Source organism: Falco rusticolus, chromosome Z (genome assembly GCF_015220075.1).
Source record: "Falco rusticolus isolate bFalRus1 chromosome Z, bFalRus1.pri, whole genome shotgun sequence".
NCBI lineage: Eukaryota > Metazoa > Chordata > Aves > Falconiformes > Falconidae > Falco > Falco rusticolus.
In genome coordinates, this window is record NC_051210.1 from 24759704 (window position 1) to 24778918 (window position 19215).

The 19215-nt window shown below is 37.0% G+C and overlaps 1 protein-coding gene across 2 annotated transcripts in view; it reads right to left on the reverse strand.

Moving 5' to 3' along the window:
• Positions 1-19215, reverse strand: part of MAN2A1 (mannosidase alpha class 2A member 1) — a 121182-nt gene that overhangs the window by 76695 nt on the left and 25272 nt on the right. For both annotated transcript variants that reach the window (XM_037372756.1, XM_037372758.1), the window contains exons 4-7: positions 8575-8746; positions 6768-6895; positions 5206-5379; positions 2442-2628 (exon numbers count right to left, since the gene is read on the reverse strand). In XM_037372756.1, the coding sequence (XP_037228653.1) occupies positions 2442-2628; positions 5206-5379; positions 6768-6895; positions 8575-8746 (661 nt within the window). The remainder of the gene's footprint in view (positions 1-2441; positions 2629-5205; positions 5380-6767; positions 6896-8574; positions 8747-19215) is intronic.

Here is a 19215-nt window from a genome sequence, read left to right on the forward strand (position 1 = left end):
TATGAAGTACAGGCTTTCAGTTAGGGTGCTGTCCTGGTTTCAGCTGGGACAGAGTTAACCTTCTTCGCAGCAGCAGGTGCCACTGGGGGGGCACGGGGAGCTGGGAGGGGACACAGCCGGGACAGCTGGCCTGGGCTGCCCAAAGGGATATTCCACACCACGGGACATCACGCTCAACAGATAAAGCTGAGGGAAGAAGAAGGAAGGGAAGAATGTTTGGCATTATGGCATTCGTTTTCCCAAGTAACTGTTACACGTGATGGAGCCCAGCTGTCCTGGTGATGGCTGAGCACCTGCCTGCCCATGGGGAGTGGTGAATGAATTCCTTGGTCTGCTTTGCTTGTGTGCACGGCTTTTGCTTTACCTGTTAAACTGTCTCTATCTCAACCCACAAGTTTTCTCACTTTTACTCTTCCAGTCCTCTCCCCCATCCCACTGTGCGGGCAGTGAGTGAGTGGCTGCCCAGGGCTTAGTTGCTGACCGGGGTTAAACCACGACAGCTGCTTTTTCACTCCTGCCTCCCAAGTCACAACTAAAATGGCAGGGCAATGATAAATCCAACAGCTAGTAGTCTATTTTACTTGTTTTTCTATTTACTAGTTTTCAATTGAGTATCTCTTCAGTATTACAACCGTAACAGTATTGAAACAAAAAGCAACAGTCCTGTCTGACTATTCAAGATCTGTTAATCAATAATTAACCAAAAATAATCAAGATTTTATTAATTTTATTGCAGCTTTAGCATTGAAAAAAGGTCAGTGATCTAAACCTTGCCTCTAAATTTATCAAGTGTATATTAAAAACTTTTCTCATACCCATGTAGTATAGATCTCCTGTATTTTTCCAGTCTTAAAAAACAAAACAATCAGATATGAGACACAGATTAGTGTGCTAGAAAACTTTAATCTTGGAAAGCTCATGATCAGAAGCCAGATTTTCCAACTACATCTGCATCTCACACATCTCATCACAACAACTGTAAAACTTCTGTTGTTACAGAAACTAGATTGGAGAAGTTTTTGATTGCCTACCATATTCCAACTTTTTCTTTTTTCGTAAAATGGACTTTTTAGCATTCTCCAGCAAAACACTACTATGTTTTAGTGGATTTATTCGAAACTACATAGTACAGTTATGTTCTTCCCAGTGTTCCAAATGTGATAATCCAGGCTTCCAACTTAATGAGCATGTCCGAGTTTTACTTTTCCCTTAGGTATTATCTACTACACTGTAGTTTCAGCTCCCTGTTAAAACACTAAAACTGGTTTTATCTAGCAAAAGTTGATGCAAAAGATTAAGTTTCAGAGACCATATTGGCATGATGATCTCTTCAACCTGATCATACATTCAGCGTACCTGTCCATTTATTTTACTATTTTTTTTATTTCCTACGACATAGTGAAAGATCCATTTCTTTCACAAGATCTAATTTAGATTGTTATGCAACGGTTACATCTTGGAAGTGCAGGGATAAATTAAAATCTAACTAAAACCCAAAAACCTTACAAAATATTATGAGCGGGCTCTTTACATTAGCCTGTGTGTTCCAGGTATTTGTTAAACAAGCTGTAACTCTTCTACAAGTATTTGTCTCAGCTAACTGGAATAGATACTCAAAATTTTTCTTTTTATAACTTTGATTTAAAGATGTGAGCTTTCCTTCACATTTGATAAGCACTGGGTGTGTCAAAGATTCTTCTATTAGCTCTACTCTTTTGTCACCTTCAACTTTCATTGTTCTACTTCCAAAGAAAATTATTGTTTCCTAGCATCATTCCAATTTCTACCTTAAAACATGACAATGGAGATGTATTCTGTTTTATTTTGGATTTATCTTCAATAAAATTTTGTAACTGAATTTTACTGACAAAGTGATATTTTCAAGATGCTTAGCAAATTCAAACACAGTAAAAGGACATGCAGATGATATGTAGATAACAAATGCATTATCATCACATCACTTCAAAACTTTAGCAAAGGAAAAAACAAAGGAAACCTAGGCCACAAAATGCCAAGTGTTGAAGGATAGCCATGCAAAGCATCTCACTGTTTACTGTTGCAGCATACTACAGCATGATGTCCCTGAAGTCTTCCACTTGCAGAAGACAGCTCACCTTCTATTCATAAAATTTGCAAAAACTACAGCAAACCAATAAAATGATTATAACCAAACAGATGACTATGTTCTGCCTAGCTTTCAGAGAGAATAATAGACTCATGTATCATGAAAAGAAAAAAAATTAATGCATCTTCATTAAAACCTATCTTCAAATTATCTTCTGAACTTAAAAGCAAACATGAGATTAAGTAATAGGTATTATTTTCCTACAATGAGTTTATTTTAAGTACTATATAAATTCATAAAGCTATCCTAGGTGTCATCTTTGACCAGCATTTTTTTTTTTTAAGTTCTCCCCTTGCAGAACGTGTCAAATCTGTACCTGTGTTGAACATTTCCAGCATGAATGGCTTCTGGTGGAACTCTCCAGGGACAGCTTACTCTTCCTCCAGGAAGACGTTTGAAATCAAACTGGCAGCAGATTTTCGGGTCAGGACCACAAGTATGAGGAACATCATAGCTATAGAAAGGCATCATATGACAAAGGATATCTGTACTGGATCCCAAATCTGGAAGTAAATACACAGAGCAGAGCTTTAAAATAAACCCTCTTGTGATTTGCCAAAACTAAATCATTTCCATGTTCTGAATGCCAGAATTGAACTAAAAACATCAGACCAGGACAATTCCTTGACTAGCCATACTTCAAGTCTACCTTTATATGTACCTTACACATAAAGAGATTACCTTACATAAACAGAGATACAGCCAAGATGGGAATGTTCCAGTCAAGCACTAGCTGATTGGGAAAGACAGGAACCAAGTATTAGGGTTTTTTTTTTACCAGATAAATCTCATTATTTCCAGAATTTGGGAGTGAACAAAACATGTCTTCTATACTTTGAGTGAAACAGTAACAAACAAATAATGCCCCCCCCAAAACAAACCAAATATCCCCCCAAAAAACTCACCCCAAACCAAAACCCAACCACCTAGCTGTCATTACTTAATTAGCACATTTGAGAATCAGTAGGCTTTAACAATACTTCAATTTCTTGAACATGTAACTTCAGTACATTAAGAGTACAATTCTACATGCTTGTAGATAGATTCAATGTGCTTGTATATAGAATTACATAGAATTCTACACACTTCTGAGACTATCTTTGCCATCTTAACTTTTCCACCTAGTGAGTCCAGTCCCTAAACTTTAACTCACCAGGAACAGAGATCTACACACTTTTTGTCAAGTGTCAAAAGGTCTTTCAATATTTATCTTTAAAGAGAACCTGGAGTTCTCAGAACTTAAGAGAAGTTTACTTATCTGGTAAGTAAAATTACTTTTACCTAAGTTTACCCATCTGGTAAAACAGGGGTCTTCAAACTTTTTAACCAGGGGCCGGCGCGGATGCAGTGGCAGGCAGCCATCTGCGGCTGCTTGGTTTCCCCCCCCAACCCCCGACGGGGGGGAAGGGGGGTCTGTAAATACCGGGGGCCGGATTGAGGACCCTGGGGGCCGTATCCAGCCTGTGGGCCGTAGTTTGAGGAGCCCTGTGGTAAAACCTCAAAATGCTGATCACTTATTTCTGGCACTAACAACCTCAAGTAATTTTATGTTGAAAAAAGGGGATGAATGTTGTAGATGTGCCACAGAACCTGGCTCATAAGTATGTCAACAATACGCATAAAAATACTCTTCAAAACCCTAACAGCACAAGTCTTCACAGTTCAAATACAGGCCTTTTGTTTAAAACCTCCTATTTTACTACTACTTAATTATTACCAGAAAAGGTGATATTCCATAAATACATGCATTTACTTTTCAAGTACACTTCTCTATCTCAGGTACCACATGTAAGTATTATAGAGTGTACAGTGATTTCTGATGTGATCCATTTTGAAAAGCCTTCTTTTGAAGCCCAAACACTAGACCATATCATACGTGTAATTCACATATGCAATATTCAGGAAAAAGGCCTGTCAGGTAAGTGTTTTGTACACTGAGTGGCATACACCAATGTTCAAGGAAAAATCTCTGAAGTGTCAGTACTGGACAGGTTCTTTCACAGTGGCATGTCTTCCTCAAGTCCAGTTCACTTGCACAGTAGATTGGTTTCTCTGAATACCCTCCTTCCTACAATTTCCAATTAAAAACACAGAGGAACTGAAAAGCTTCAAAATCACCACCACCTTTCAATATTAAGTATTAAATAGGTTTGTTTGACCCTGTATTGATAAAGCAGTGACACATTAGCTTACTTTAAAAAACAGAAAGGCCAAAACCTCAGCTACATACATTCATCATACAGTTTCCTGGAATGCTGCTACAGTACAAATCAAAACACAGTATTCATATAGAGAAGTACATTCATTGATAAACACATCAGTATAGTCACGACATTACCCGAGAAAACTTTCAGACACTACAGTCTATAAAGAATATAAAAAAGCAGTTATATTTATTGTAAGAACATGGTTTTAGATGAGAATTTCATAGAAAATTTAAATGGTGAAAATTTTTCATCTCGCTACTGCAACTAATGACACTAACTTGTCACACCCACTGAGGAAAACCAAGTGCTTGAAAGTTTTTTTCCTTAGAAGGACATGAGAGATCTCTCCATTTTCAAATATTCACTTTTGGCCTTTTTTTTTTAATCTCCAAGAGAAACGTTCCTTTTCTCCATATTATTGACGCATAGGAGAAGCAGGAGGAAGAAAACAAAGAAGTGAAAAAAGGAAAAAGAATATTCCACCCCATTTACTTTTTTTATATGTAATTTTAAGGAACATGGGAGAGGAAAGTAAGAGAAAGTAAAAGCACATCTGAAAGTGTAGAAAGATCAGATGAACAACGGCAGTAATACAGATTTTACACTTAACCGCTTTGCTAACACACAGGTACTCATGACCCCTTTCTGTTACTAAAAAGAAAATAAATTTAAAAAAATCATCCCCAAAATTTAACATAGATGAAAAATGTTTGGGTTTTCTTTAAACAGAACTGCAATTCTAAAGTTCTCAATCTAGGCTAACTTCTCTAAACAACTTGTTATGTAAAGATTTCCATAGTACTTAAATAAGTTCTCTCCATCTCTTACCTATGTAAATTAACAAATAAATGGACATAAAGGAAAAACACATACCCCAGTTCTGTCTCCAAAAAAATTCTAGAGTCTTCTGTGTTGCAAAATGTTTTTTAACTGAGTAATGAACTCTCTGTACCAGCATATTAAAAAATCCTGCGCGTTTCAGAAGGTATGCCATTGTTGGTGAATGCCCAAAAGGATCAATTGCCCAACCAGACTTTGGTTTTACTCCTGTTGACAAGAAGTGAAAAGGGAAGAAAGTCTTAAGTTTCACTCAAAGAAAACAAGACCAATGTATTTAAATCAGAGCTTTAAAGATAAAATTTCCAATAAGATAAATTAAAATATACAGCTGAATATTAAGCATCCTGCAAAACACACTGTGAAATTAACAAACTAGAATTAAACAATTAAAAAACCCAACAACAAAATAAAAATCAAATGTCTTAGAGGCAAGCCATTCTAACGACATGAAAAACCTGAGATTAGTATTATATATTGTTCCACTATTTCAATTGTGCCTCAAACATCTTTATATGCAATCATAATGAAATACATCTTTTTCACTTTATGTAGTTTACAGATGTTACAATTGGAAAGGAAAGCTAAAAGAAAGTGAAGATAGAGATGGATTGAAGTAGCTTGTTGAATTTTCATTGTCATTTAAATAATGTGAACTTCTGTTAGCTCTGGAACTAACTTTTCTTTTGATTTATTTGGTCAGCAGTCATTAGATTCATGTTGATTAATACGGTCTTCTCACTGAACTTATTAACAAATAAAGGTGGTGTACCTAACTTGTTTAACCGATTCTTCAATATACTTCCTTAGGCACACACTTACTGTCTTACCAAAAAAACAGTAAGGAATGCATTACCCTTTTATTAGGCCTTCCCTAACCCCATGTCTTAATTATGTTAAGCTGTGTTTATGGATATTGCCATCTAAGAAAAACAGAGTGAAATAGCTTTTCAAAATAATTTCAGTTAATTGGATGAAGTTATTATGTTAACTTACTATTAAATCTCTGTACAAGTCAGTTTCAAAAACAAATTAGTCTGCCTTTTTTCTTTTTCTTTTTTAATATGAACAATTCTAACATTACAACGTGTTCAAGTTTTGTATCTACTACTACTACTACTGATACAACTACTACTAAATCTCATATTTAATTTTTTGAAAGCCTTGCATAAGAGAACCTAATGAATAAATAGCCTGCAGAACAGATGCAAACACATGGAAGGAATATAAATTTTGAAGTCATTTTAAGGCTTTTGTAATGGTTTTCAGAAGACAGAAATGGCAACCTGAAACTGTAATACCACATGTGATGTACAATTTAGCCCGATCTAATGTTACATGTTATTACATTAATATTATGCACATTTGTAATCAAGACAAAAATATATGTAAAATTGTTTAAATACACTTTGTCCAGGAACTTCTATCTGCAAACATTAATTGCAAATACTAGACTCCATCCTATAGTACATGGTCTGACTTAACATTTCAGGAAAGCAGAGTAAGAGAACCGTCTAAGCACCTCAGAAACATAAAAAAAGCATTTTCTAATTGACTTTCTACATTAACACATTTAGATTTTAGATCAAACTACATACCCAGGTTCTTTTCTAGCCATTGATGTCCTTCTATCAGTTGGTCAATTAAAGCAAAATAATGAGGAGAGGCTTCATCAGGCATGACCCATCCTCCTGTTACTATTTCAAACTGTCCATCTTTTATTAGCCTGAAAAATATGTCAATTGTGTTCAGAGTCCTGCATATGAAAATACAGTCTTAAAAATCTATTCTGGAATATCCAATAGGTATTCACCAGGGACACGATGCCAAAATCTAAATTGCTTGTGTTACTTCCATCACCAGACTACTTTTCTTTAATCAAACAGAGAAAGAGTGAATAGATGAACACTGAAATTTTTAATGCCTCTTGTGCAATGAAAACTACAGCTCTACTGCATGTGCTACAACATCTGATTTTTTTTAAATCAGGAAGAAGGTTGTTTCCTGCATAGATTACAAAAATAAAAAGTGTATGTGCTGCAGTACTAAAGGTCAATTGAGCGAGATGCCTACACATTGCACATTTCAAGCACTACTACTGTCTCCCCATCTTTGATCTACTGTTCTTCTTTTTATTGTTATTATAGGGAGCAGATAGAGTTTCAAAGTTTATTCTATCTATAAAAGCTTCAGACCATTAAAACGCCTACTTAAAACAGATCACTGGGTGATCCAGTCTTTCAAAGTTGTGAGTGAACATAATAATCATGCTTCCAGCATCAAGTGGTCCCTACAGCTGAGTAATGTGATTTCAGGACTTATACAGTACATTAACATATAAATGTTTAATGAATTTAAGAAACACAGTAAACTTCCCAAAACTTAAGTCCCATTTTAGATAATACCTGTAAGAGTAATGAAAAACATACAGCAAAAAATCTCCAGTGAAGCTTCTAGAAGTCTTATAGCAGTTTAACCAATAGCCGATTCCTCTGAAGAAAATACAGGGTTTCCTAGTGACTAGCATTTATTGTGTTCCAAGGAATCTTTCTGATATAATAAAACAGCTGTGCTGTAATACTCATGCACTGCACACAAATTTTTAGATCATTTTCTATATCATTACCAAGATGCATTACCTAACCTTTGCAGCTGTGAGGCTCTCATAGCCTTAATGCATACTGCAACCCATGCATCTTGAAGGTGGGCATGAGGAGGGCATCACAGAGATGAGCTAAGGACTCTTGGATCCTGCCTTAAAGCAAATAAAGAAACCAAAACAAAATAAAAAGTCTTTTTGAACACTCCAGACTAGATCCTTCCTTCAAGTTTATCCAAGCAGTATGCTTTCTTGTCTCAAGGCAAACCTTTTACTTCTGTATTACATTAACTTGTGATTTCAAAAAGAACCAAGAGCAGCAAGGGAGTAGACTATGTACTGCTTCACTATTTAAGTAGCTGCATGTTTACAAAAAATTACCATATATAACAACAACAACAAAAAAATCTCATTTCATAATTGTGTCAAAACTAAAGAAATTACCATATATGAATAGCTGATATGAAAGATTATTTGTATTCCATTGCCAATACTTCTTTGTGACTTCAAATAAAAGTTTAAAATAACAACTCCATTACAATTTGAATGACATCTTCCTGGTTGTACATGGAAACTTTTAGTCAAATTTTTCAGCAAGTCAGTAATTTGGCTTCACTTCTCTACATGGATCATTACTTTGTAACTGGGGAAAAAAAACGAACCAAGCCAAAGAAATGGTAACTTGAGTATCTGATTATTCTTGCAAATCTGCATCACAAGTACAATCTCAAGTTTACAGTACAATCAAATACACAAAGTTTCAGCTTATGTCACATGGAAAATTAGAAGTAATTCAGCGTTCAAACCTTTTAACAGCATCCTTTTTTTGGCTATCTATTCCATCCCACCATTTCGAAAAGTAAGAAATCTCAGACCACATAAATTTCCTTCGGTTGTCTTCTTGCAGTTTTATAACCATATTATTTAAGATATGCTGTGTCTGATCTCTGAAGTAATCATCAAAAGTCTTCAGCCAACCTAAGAAAAAGAAAGTATGAAATTTAAGTTGCTTTCAACAGTCTTACAGACCTGCTGCCTTCCCACTCCACACAAAAAGTTAAGTGAAGCATTTTCTTAAAAAGATGAACTTTGCATGCTGTGGACAGTTTGAAGTGCTAAGCTCTCCGTGAATTTCTTTTTATAAAGTTTAGATGTTTTATTTCTTCAATGTGTTCATATATGGACTACTAGGCTTTCTACTTTGATCAACCAAACACACAGATTTAAAACACTGAAGATTTTTGTAATCTTTTTTAATTTAGGCACAAAGTAGTTGAAAAGGAAGATGTGCATATCCGCAAATTGATCTTCCTTGATAACTTCCATTAGGTTTCCTCACCTCTCACATTAGGAGGACTGCAGAATCTTGTAACAGATCATCTTCCCAGCCCAAGCCCTATTCCCAACACGCATACACCCAACATCCCTAATCCTGCCCTCAATGTCTTACCTCCTCTTTTAAGTCACAAAGCAGCCCACCACCCTCCTTAACGTAAAACAACTGAATGAAAAATCCTTACTAGCGGCATATTACACCTGTACCCTGAGCAGACAATTAACAGCCACTAATGGTATCTCACTGACCTTGAGGGTAGAGAAATAAAATTGGGGCAAATGAAGCAGCAGTTAGCCCTGCAGCTGATGTTCAGCATCAGATATGAACAAGGGGTTTGTTCGCAATGAATGAGATAAATTTTTTGTAGCTGCATCCCTCGTTAGAAAAGATACCAGTGAGACACAGAGTAAAGGAAAAGCCAACTTCAGCCACATATTCAGCTCTCACAGCACAGAGCTTTCCATGAAATTCTTTAAGCTCTTCCTAAAACCTTACAGGAGGAAGTTCATGCATCTTCCTTCCCAGAACCTGTAAGGGATATGTTCTTCCTGTAACTGTAAGAAAGAAGCAGACAGGGCTGCCTACTTAATACACAAGTGGGATATTCCTACTCTTCATACCAGCTCTTGTCATGTATGAGCATTGTCACTCAAGTGCTTCCAAAAGGGACTCAGCAGCTGGGTGTAAGGAAGTATCATATACAACAGAGTAACTACTGAAGAACACAAGTGATGTTATAAATTGGTCCTACAGCATGCATCCACATTTTGAGATTTTGTGAAAGCTTCCAAAAAATGTGAGGACTGTACTCCAAACAAATACGATACTTGGGATTCCCTTCTGAGAGGTACTGCTACTCCAGCACAATGCCACTCTGTTTATAAGAAGATACAGGATTAGGCTGTTCTGGAATGAGATAATACTGTTTCAAGGTAATTAAAGAAATACAGAATTATATATAAATGCATTATTAAAAACAAATCATTTTTTAGTCTAATAAAAGAAAACCATTTTATTATTGAATAAAGTCTCAGTATTCATTCAGAAAGGATATATTATACTCCAAGGATAAAAAATAAATTGCATTCATCTTAGCTAGAAATGCAGAGCTAATGTAATTTGACAATATGCACATTCTTTTCCAGTTCACATCAAACTGTTAATTATAAGTCAAATAAAGAATCTTGTAATTAGGAATAATCACTAGACACTTGCACACTTATTTGCACTACTTTCAGATTGCGCTCTCACTTTGTAAAGGTCAAATTTTAATAAAGTATTCAGAAACAAAAACACCACAGATTTCCAAAACTGTCCTTTTTTTACTTTGCAAATGGGTAAATAAAACTATAACACTCCAGAGGAAAAGTGCTAGCTCAATATTAACAGTAGTTGAGCATCTAAAAGAATCATCACATCTGATCTAAGTTTCTGCGCAGATAGAACACTAGGGTGTAATCTGATCTGTCTTAAAGGGGAAAAATACATTTTGTCAAGACAACATGAGGACTTAAAATCTAAACTGAAAACATACTTTCTTTAGAGACATGGAAATAGCTCAATACAAAAGAGTTGTGAGTAAATTACTATGACACGATAGTTTCATGAAGACTGAAACCAGAAAGGCAACAAATAAGCTGAATTTATTTTCCTTTTGTACTGTTTTTAATCAAAATTTGTTGTGATCTCTGCCTATTTCCTTAACTGTCTGATTGCATTTTTTTTTCTCTAATGGAAGCTTTTATTTGAAGAATTGAGATCATATAACCAATTTTTCTTTTTCAATTCCCACTTACTTTGCAACAAATCAAAGAAATATCTTACTGACATTTACATGAAAAGATCCACATGTAGCAGACTACAAATTTATAGCTTTTTACTAGGAATTTCTTCTGCAAGAGACAATAGCATGCTAGCATGCAACTAACAGGTTTAACTAAAACCATCCTCTGTTTCTCCTATACAGAAATATAAACCATTTTACTGTATTTTTATATTGCAATAAAAGCAAACTTACACTGAATTAGTGTCCTTAATAAACCAACCTAAATAAAGAAGCACAGAGCTAAATGACAAAGGAGCTGTCATGACAATAGATTGTGATGTAGGAAGAGCAGAGTTAGATTATAGATTGTTTTAATATATTAATTTTATTAAGCTACAGAGGAAGGGTATAACATAGTTAATAAACTGAACTTAACACACTTCTGAAAGTTCTAGGAAAAAAATTACAAGTATTCACAGAATTAGTTGCAAGCCAAAAGAAAGTCCTATGAAATTTAATTACCGTGTGTTGGCCATCTTGCACTTAAATTCATTTATTTCCGAATAGCGTATTTTCAGTTGGAAGGGTCCTAAAACAATCACCTAGTCCAAATGCCTGACCAAAGCTGACAAAAGTTAAATCATGTTATTCGGGGCATTGTCCAAACGCCTCTCAAACACTGACAGGCATGGGGGGCATCCACCACCTCTCCAGGAAGCCTCTTCCAGTGCTTGACCACCCTCTTTTCCTCATGTCCAGTCTGAACCTCCCCTGGCGCAGCTTTGAGCCCTTCCCAGGTGACCTGTCACTGGGTCCCGGGGGAAGAGCTCGGCACCTCCCTCTCCCCTTCCCCTCCCCAGGCAGCTGCAGAGAGCAACGGGGTGGCCCCTCGGCCTCCTGGTCTCCAAACCAGACCACCCCAAAGCCCTCAGCCGCTCCTCACAGGACATGCCTTCCAGCCCTCCCCCCAGCGACGTTTCCCCTCTCTGGGCACATTCAAGGACCCTCACGCCCTTCTTACATGGTGGGGCCCAGCCCTGCACACAGTGCTCCAGGTGAGGCCGCAGCAGCGCCGGACACAGCGGGACAATCCCCTCTCCTGCCCGGCTGGCCGTGCTGTGCTGGGGGCACCCCAGGGTGCGGGCTGCCCTCCTGGCTGCCAGGGCTCACTGCTGACCCACGCTGAGCCTGCTGCCCACCAGCACCGCCAGCGCCCTCCCTGCAGGGATGCTCTCCAGGCACCCCTCTCCCGGTTTACACTTGTGCCGGTGTTGCTCCATCCCAGGTGAAGAATCTGGCATTTCCTGTCAATAAATTTCATACCACTGATAGCTCTTAATCCCACAACTTACAAAAACTGTCCAATATTGCATGGATCCATAAAGATTAAAAAAAACATATCAAAAGTTGAACAGAACAATGAATACGTTAATTTGAAGTTGCTAGTTATGTCTGTTACTAAAGACCACCACATGAATTATTTCACACCTCAGTTCCCAATATCACTTAAGAATCTAGTACAACTCAAGTTCATTCTTGTGCATATCCAGAAACTTAGAATTCATTCCCATGTTGAAAGAAAAGGTTTACCAGTGTATTTGGATCAGGAAACTTTCAATACAAGTACAGTTTAGACATACAAAAAGTGCAATAGCTTAAAAACTGCAATTAATAAAACTAAATATGCCAATATAAGCAAAATAAAACTTGTTGGTTTAAAATTACATAAGGACCTTTGTCAATATAAAAATGTAAGAGAAAAAATAATACTGTCTAATGTCAGTATGCTAGTCCTGACTTTGTAAGTATTCAGGACTTTACCTTACTACTTTCATTTTCTGCCAGCACAGGAGAAAGCAATAGAGGGTACACACTGTTAGGCTGCTTGCCTTTTGATTGCATTTTGCTTGTCCTCAGAAGTGTGGAAACTTGATCCCCCCCATCCACAGAGATTTATCATCACCAATCAGTTGTCCGTTTTTTCGCTTTTTTAATGTAAATTTTCTCACATCAACAGCAGAATCCAAAATATGTCCAAATGTCAATGCAATCCATTGCTATGCTATACTATTCCTGTCTACACCTTCCACTCCAACTTCCTTCTTGAAGTTCTACCAGCTCTTTGCACTACAGAAAGTTGTTCTTGTGTCTTAGCACAGTTAAGAGATACAGGCAAAGTTTCAGGACAAAATCAGAACAGAAGCTGACAAGTTAGCATTATTCAAAAAGAAAGCTTTGATTGTGACAACAATCACAAATCAAGTTTGAAAACAAAATCATTATAACCAACAGTGTTTGAGCACTGCTTACATGTATCAGCAAGGCTGCTGGGTGTTTTTTTTAACATTTGTATTTCTTTTGTCTTTTGGTTTAAAACTAACTGTAGAAATTACACAAAAAAGATATTTCAATTGCTTACTACCATGAGTTACCCTCCAACATTCAAGAGGAAACATATCCTTAAAAAAATTTTCTAGTTTCTCATTAAATCTGTCTTACTGAAGAAGCAGATCTAGTATATGTTTGGAATACGACCCATTTTTAGATTAACGCATTTTTGAGGGCAGTTTGCATCTCTCATTTACTTTACAGTAGATCATAATTAATTTCACTGAGTCTGAAAATCACACACCACTGCTGCTTCTTGCAACCTAAGAAACTTGAGAAATTTATTAATTTTATGGCAGAATTAAATAAAACCATAAATTTCAGCTAGCATTATGCAGCTTTCCAGAAAATAAAAGCAAACTCTTTGCAACAATATTAGTGGAACTTCAGTTCTTGGATTTTTAAAATGCACATTAGTAAAAAACTTAGGGTTTGGGGTTTTTTTACAGTTATGCTTAATTCTCAACTAACTAGTTCCTGGAAGAAGACACTATTAAGTGTCATAAACTTAAAGAGGATGTCTTAATTACATGCATACCCGACATAACATGTGAAGCTACTGCAATACTAAAAATTTTTCTCAAAAATAATTAAAAACAATTAATGGACATGTAGCTGTGAGTTCTTGTCAGTGCTTTGAAGAACTTAAGCACGGTATATGTGTTTAACTGATCATACGTAGGCACACAATAATGACAATAATTCAAATACTAGAAGTAAATCCAAAAGCTAAGTTTCAGCTTACATTTTAGTAAGTATGATTACACATGGAGTTTAGCATTAGGCCTTTTGTAGATTCAGCAATAAAAAACAAACCCTTAAGATACAGGCTATACATACCCATCTTTTAATTTAGAAATCTTGCATCATTATTCTATGATGTCAGAACAAAAGAGAGCAAATATGCAAGTTAAGATTTTTTTTTACGGATGTTTCTGACACAAAACTTCAGTGTTGTATCTTTTCAATGAAGATGAATGGGGTCATTGGCCAAGATTGAAAGAACACTTGAGAAACATGGTATCTCTTAGGTTAGGCTACCTCAAAATGAAAACTAAAAGCAGTCTAAGATTGGTTTCCATTTTTCTATTTGGCACAGTACAAGCCAGGGTAAAGAAAGCCACCTGGCACATCCCTGTGTTAAAGCATTCATTGTGATTCAGAAGATAAAAAGAAATTGTTCCCCCAAAATACTCCCTGAAATCAAGTCATTTAGGTAGAAGCAGAGACACCAGTATTAAAAAGGTACAACACCGTATTTACTTTTCCAATGGCATACTTTAACTTCTAAAAGATCTCTGCTTAATGGACCATAACAATCATTCTGTATTTATCATCTTTGATTTCATAACCATAGCCAAAAACTATCAATTTTCCATGGAACTGCCCTGAATTTTCTTTTGCTTGTTTGTTTGGGTTTTTTTTTCCCCAAAGGGAAAAAACTCAAACACCTCTCACTCCAAGTCCCCTACCACCTCATATGCAACCACAGAAATACTGAGAAGTGAGCCAGGAATACCACTTAAGATTCCTGTAATTCAGCATGTCAAGAAGATCTTGTGAGCTGCCCAGTTTCCCATATTATTCCTAGATCTCATTTTCCTCTACAACAGAAAAATCAGGTGTCCACCATTGAATGTATATGTTATACTCTTTACAGCCTTCACAGGTTGGTGGTTTGTTTTTTGGGGTTTTGTTTGTTTGTTTTAGAAAATACTATATACTGTTGCTGCTTACAAAAGGAAAACAAGTTCTAGACAAGCAGTGGTGACTGATTTTTTTTTTTCTATCTTCCTATTAAAACATAGCATGAACATTATCAATCAGTGAACTTTCAATTTACAGTCTAAAACTTTCAGTTTTCAGATGTCATTCAACTAGCATTTTTTCTTTCCTGCTTCAGCTTTATACTAACATGTTCTTATGTTTTTGTGGGTCAGACAACAATCTAAATCTGTGTTCCAAACGTGCCAGGAAAACTAAGAAGTCACCTAAAAACCATATCTAGACCCCATCAACAGAAAACAAACCTGAAATTCCACAGTGTACTATTAAAAACATCAAACTTTTATGCTTAAGTTTTCTTTTATCTTAATACTACAGTTAACTGCATAGAGCTATAGAGATTTCCTCCTGAGAAATGGAGACTTCCTTAAATAATAAGAAGGGGTTAATGTGAGTACTAGTATGGTAAAGTTACCAATGTCATAGATAATCAACTTAGTGATAAAAAGCAGTATTTAGACCTGACATATATGCACATACACTTCTATATACATTTTTGCTTAGATAGAAATTGGAGATGGGTGGGTAGAGGGGGGGAGGAAGAATCTGTTTCATCTCCTCCAATTCCACTAAAATGCTGTTTGTACTAGATCTGTTAACAACCACATTCAGCAATAAAATACTGTGATCTGATACACACATATATTACAAAGCTCACACACATCTCAATTCTTAAATAATTTAATGAAAAGACATTACCAAAATCATCCCTGCTAACAGAACAATAAATGCTAGAGGTGTCTTTCGACCCCTCTGGTTATCTGAACATCATCTTTCAAGTCCAGTTGTGCTGTTGACAATATCACTGTCCCTGAGCAGGGTTCTCCCCTCTGGAGTTCAGCTCCTAATCCACTTCAGGCAGTCACATGAAACTACTGTTGAAGCACCCGCTGGGCTTTGCCAGCACAGCAGGTTATACGATCGCTCGTTAATCTGCTCCAGAAAGAAATGCCACCCATCTGCAATAGCTATAACCTCACAGAACTCAGCTATTTGTAAATTGAACATCTCTCCATGGCTTGAGATTAATCCGCACTGGGTGAGCATCCCGCACCCACCCCACCCCCACACACACCCCCCCACACACAGACCCCGATCAGACATGCTGCCAAGGTGCTCAAATCTTCACCAACTACCAGAAACTACAAGACAATCATGCCTGCCACTGATCAAAAGTGTGAAAAGGACTCATTCTCATACCTAATTTCCCAATAATGGGGAAATATAATAGCTACTGAAAGGAGAAGCATAGAGACCCCAAGTTTGTAGGTCCTGACTGAATTCACATGGAAGCAGTTAACTCGGATTTAGCAGAATTTAGCAACAGAAAGTGTTTCAGATCATCAGCACAAAACAGAACTTGGAACTTAAGACCGCCCCACTCCCTACGGATTCTCTTTCAAGGCAGTTCCTTGTCTTTGAGATAGATTCTCACTAGTGTAACAGCCTATATGAAAAATTAAAATAGCCTCAGATGAGAAAACTTAACACATAATGAGAATTAAAAGCTTCTGCACCTAATATAGTTACATCTTTACTGACCCTATTACTTGTAAATATTGTTCATGTATATTGTTACACTATAGCTTCATTATGCCTTAAGCTTTTTTGCCAGAAGGCATTTCCTTTGGATCATGCCTTTTAATCCTCTGTGGGAAAGCAATAATGTAACCACTAGCTATACAAGAGTTTTCAGATCTCTGTTAATTTTCCTTCTTTCAAGTGCTTAATAATACAGTCTCATACTGCAGACAATTCCACAGAAATGTCCTTACCAAAAGCACTACCAAGTAAGGAAATTTCTACGATAACACTCTTTGTTAAAGCAAACAATAACCAGTCTCTCAATCACTTTTGGTGATGGAACCATTTACATTTACTTTTTTTTTTTTTACAATTACAAGGATTATATCTCAGTTTAATTCTCTTTGACATCAACTGAGGATTCTGAACAAGCTGGGAGATAATCGATTGTATGCATGAGGAGAGGCAGATTTCCTGATTTTAGTTGCTGATAATGTAAGGACCAATACAATTTTATGGTAAAGGCATGAAGAACTTAGGTATTAAGAAGGAAGACTTTAGGAACCAAAACTAATCACCAGTAAGAAAGTCAGCTATCAAAAGTGAATGACAACAGCCATGACTTCAGGCAAGTCCTTGGGAATAACCTATGCAGGAAAAAAGTTGCAAGAGAAAGATGAGAGCTCTCACAACTGCACTGAATTCTTCAAACCTTATTATTGAATTGGCAGCCACAAAGAACTTCTTTCAGAGATCTGGAAGAACAAGTACCTTACTATATATTTAATGAGTGACTCCCTCCAAGATAGATATCTAAGTGCTCCTAAAAATTTACCTCTGAAGCCAAGTTCATTATGGCCCACACCTCTATATTTGGAAGAAGGCCAGAGTAGTGCTGGAGTGATCAAAATAGAATCAGATCAAACTTCATTAAATGGAGCTCTCAAGTGCACCAAGAGACATCAATCAGATGTAAAATTAAAGAATAAGACATCGTAAGCATATTTCCTCAGTAAGTAGAAAACTCCCACTGGGCAAGTACAGGAAAATCCATGACTGAGAACACAAACAGAAAAACGTGTTGGTGAGGCTACCACTGGTGGTAGAGCACTATCTATGCTTTAACTGTCCTAGAAGTTTAAGAATTCTGGTAACTCAGAAACTTTTTTTTGGAGAGGGAAGGAGGGTAGGGTTTTTTCAGGTTGTTTGGGGTTTTGTTTGGGGTTTGGTTGTTTGGGTTGGGTTTTTTTTGGTGGTGTGGTTGTTTTTCATCTGGGGCTTCTGGTTTTTGTTTTATTTGTGGTTAGGGGGGCATTTGGGGCATGTTTATTTGATTATTTGGGGTTTTTTAGGGTGGGGTTTTTTGTGGTTTGTTTCACTGTTTGGTTGGCTTTTTTAAATACAGACCAAGAACCCAAACATGACAAAGGAATGCCATACATAAATAGGATCTCTGAACGTGGAGAACACCCTTGCTATCCTCTGACCTTCCAAAAGAAGGTATAATATTTCAAGTGTCATGGCAAACATATAGTGAAGCTGAAGGCATTCCTCACTGAGTGAGGTTAGTAACTTGCCATCTTAATTGGGAGGCTAGTAAGAGATGTGTCCATCTTCCCAACAGTTCCACTATTTTTGGGACCCTTCTCATAGGAGCAATACAGTGCTATTCAGTTTGCTAGCCCCAGAAGACATATATAAAAATGTGAAGGCTCTGCTGAAGCCTCCTCTAGCATAACCTGATATTAATAGCCTTTGCTATTGGCTAGCTGAGCCAACAGCACCCTCAAGACTGTATGCCTTGCTTGGTATACAGCGAGGGAGAATGTAATTAGTAGTGGCAGATGTTAGTATCTACCAAAATAACCCTGATGCTAAAAGAGGTCCAGTAACTTCAACACTCAAAATTCTTACAGTATGAGTGCTCAGTGGGCCCTTTTTGGTAAGCAGAACTGCTGCCACTGGATAAACCAATTTTATTTATTTTAATTTTAGATTAAGGCACCCAATACCAAAGCTTGTCAGACACAAAAGGTGTGGACTGTGAATATCTACCACAGCTGATGACAGGAGGCAAGGCAGGAATCTAGATGTGAAGAAGAAAGCAGAAGACTGCAAGTCAGAAAGCTAAAGGTTAGCTCCACAGAGTCCTTCCAGAATGGCAACAGAAACTGGTCAATTCTGCATGGCACACTGGTGAGACAGGCCAGGCACCATGGAGGAAAACAGTCCAATATATTCTGTTTTGGAAGACAATAACAGAAGGAATGAAAATAAATTAAAAAATAAAAATAAAACCAAAATTACTAGAACCTGGCAGAGGTGATGGAAATCAGCACCAGAACACTAAGCCCCAAACAAACCTCATGCCTTGAATGGACACTGGTGAAGTTTTCTACAAAGCTCTTCCCAACTTTCCTCCAGACATTCTCCTGCAGTTCCTAAGCTTCATGCCCCTGTCAAGCTACCTCAGGCTGCACAGTGCCAAAGGTCTTTGTTCAATCCAGCTAAAATCATCTGAGGACAGGTGTGACACTAGGCAATTGGCCTCTAGTAGGTTGCCAACCATCCTCCCCCAGTTAAGATATGATCCTAATAGCTTCAGGAGAAAGAAGGGAGAGAGGTAGACTCATACCCCTTTCTAGTAAG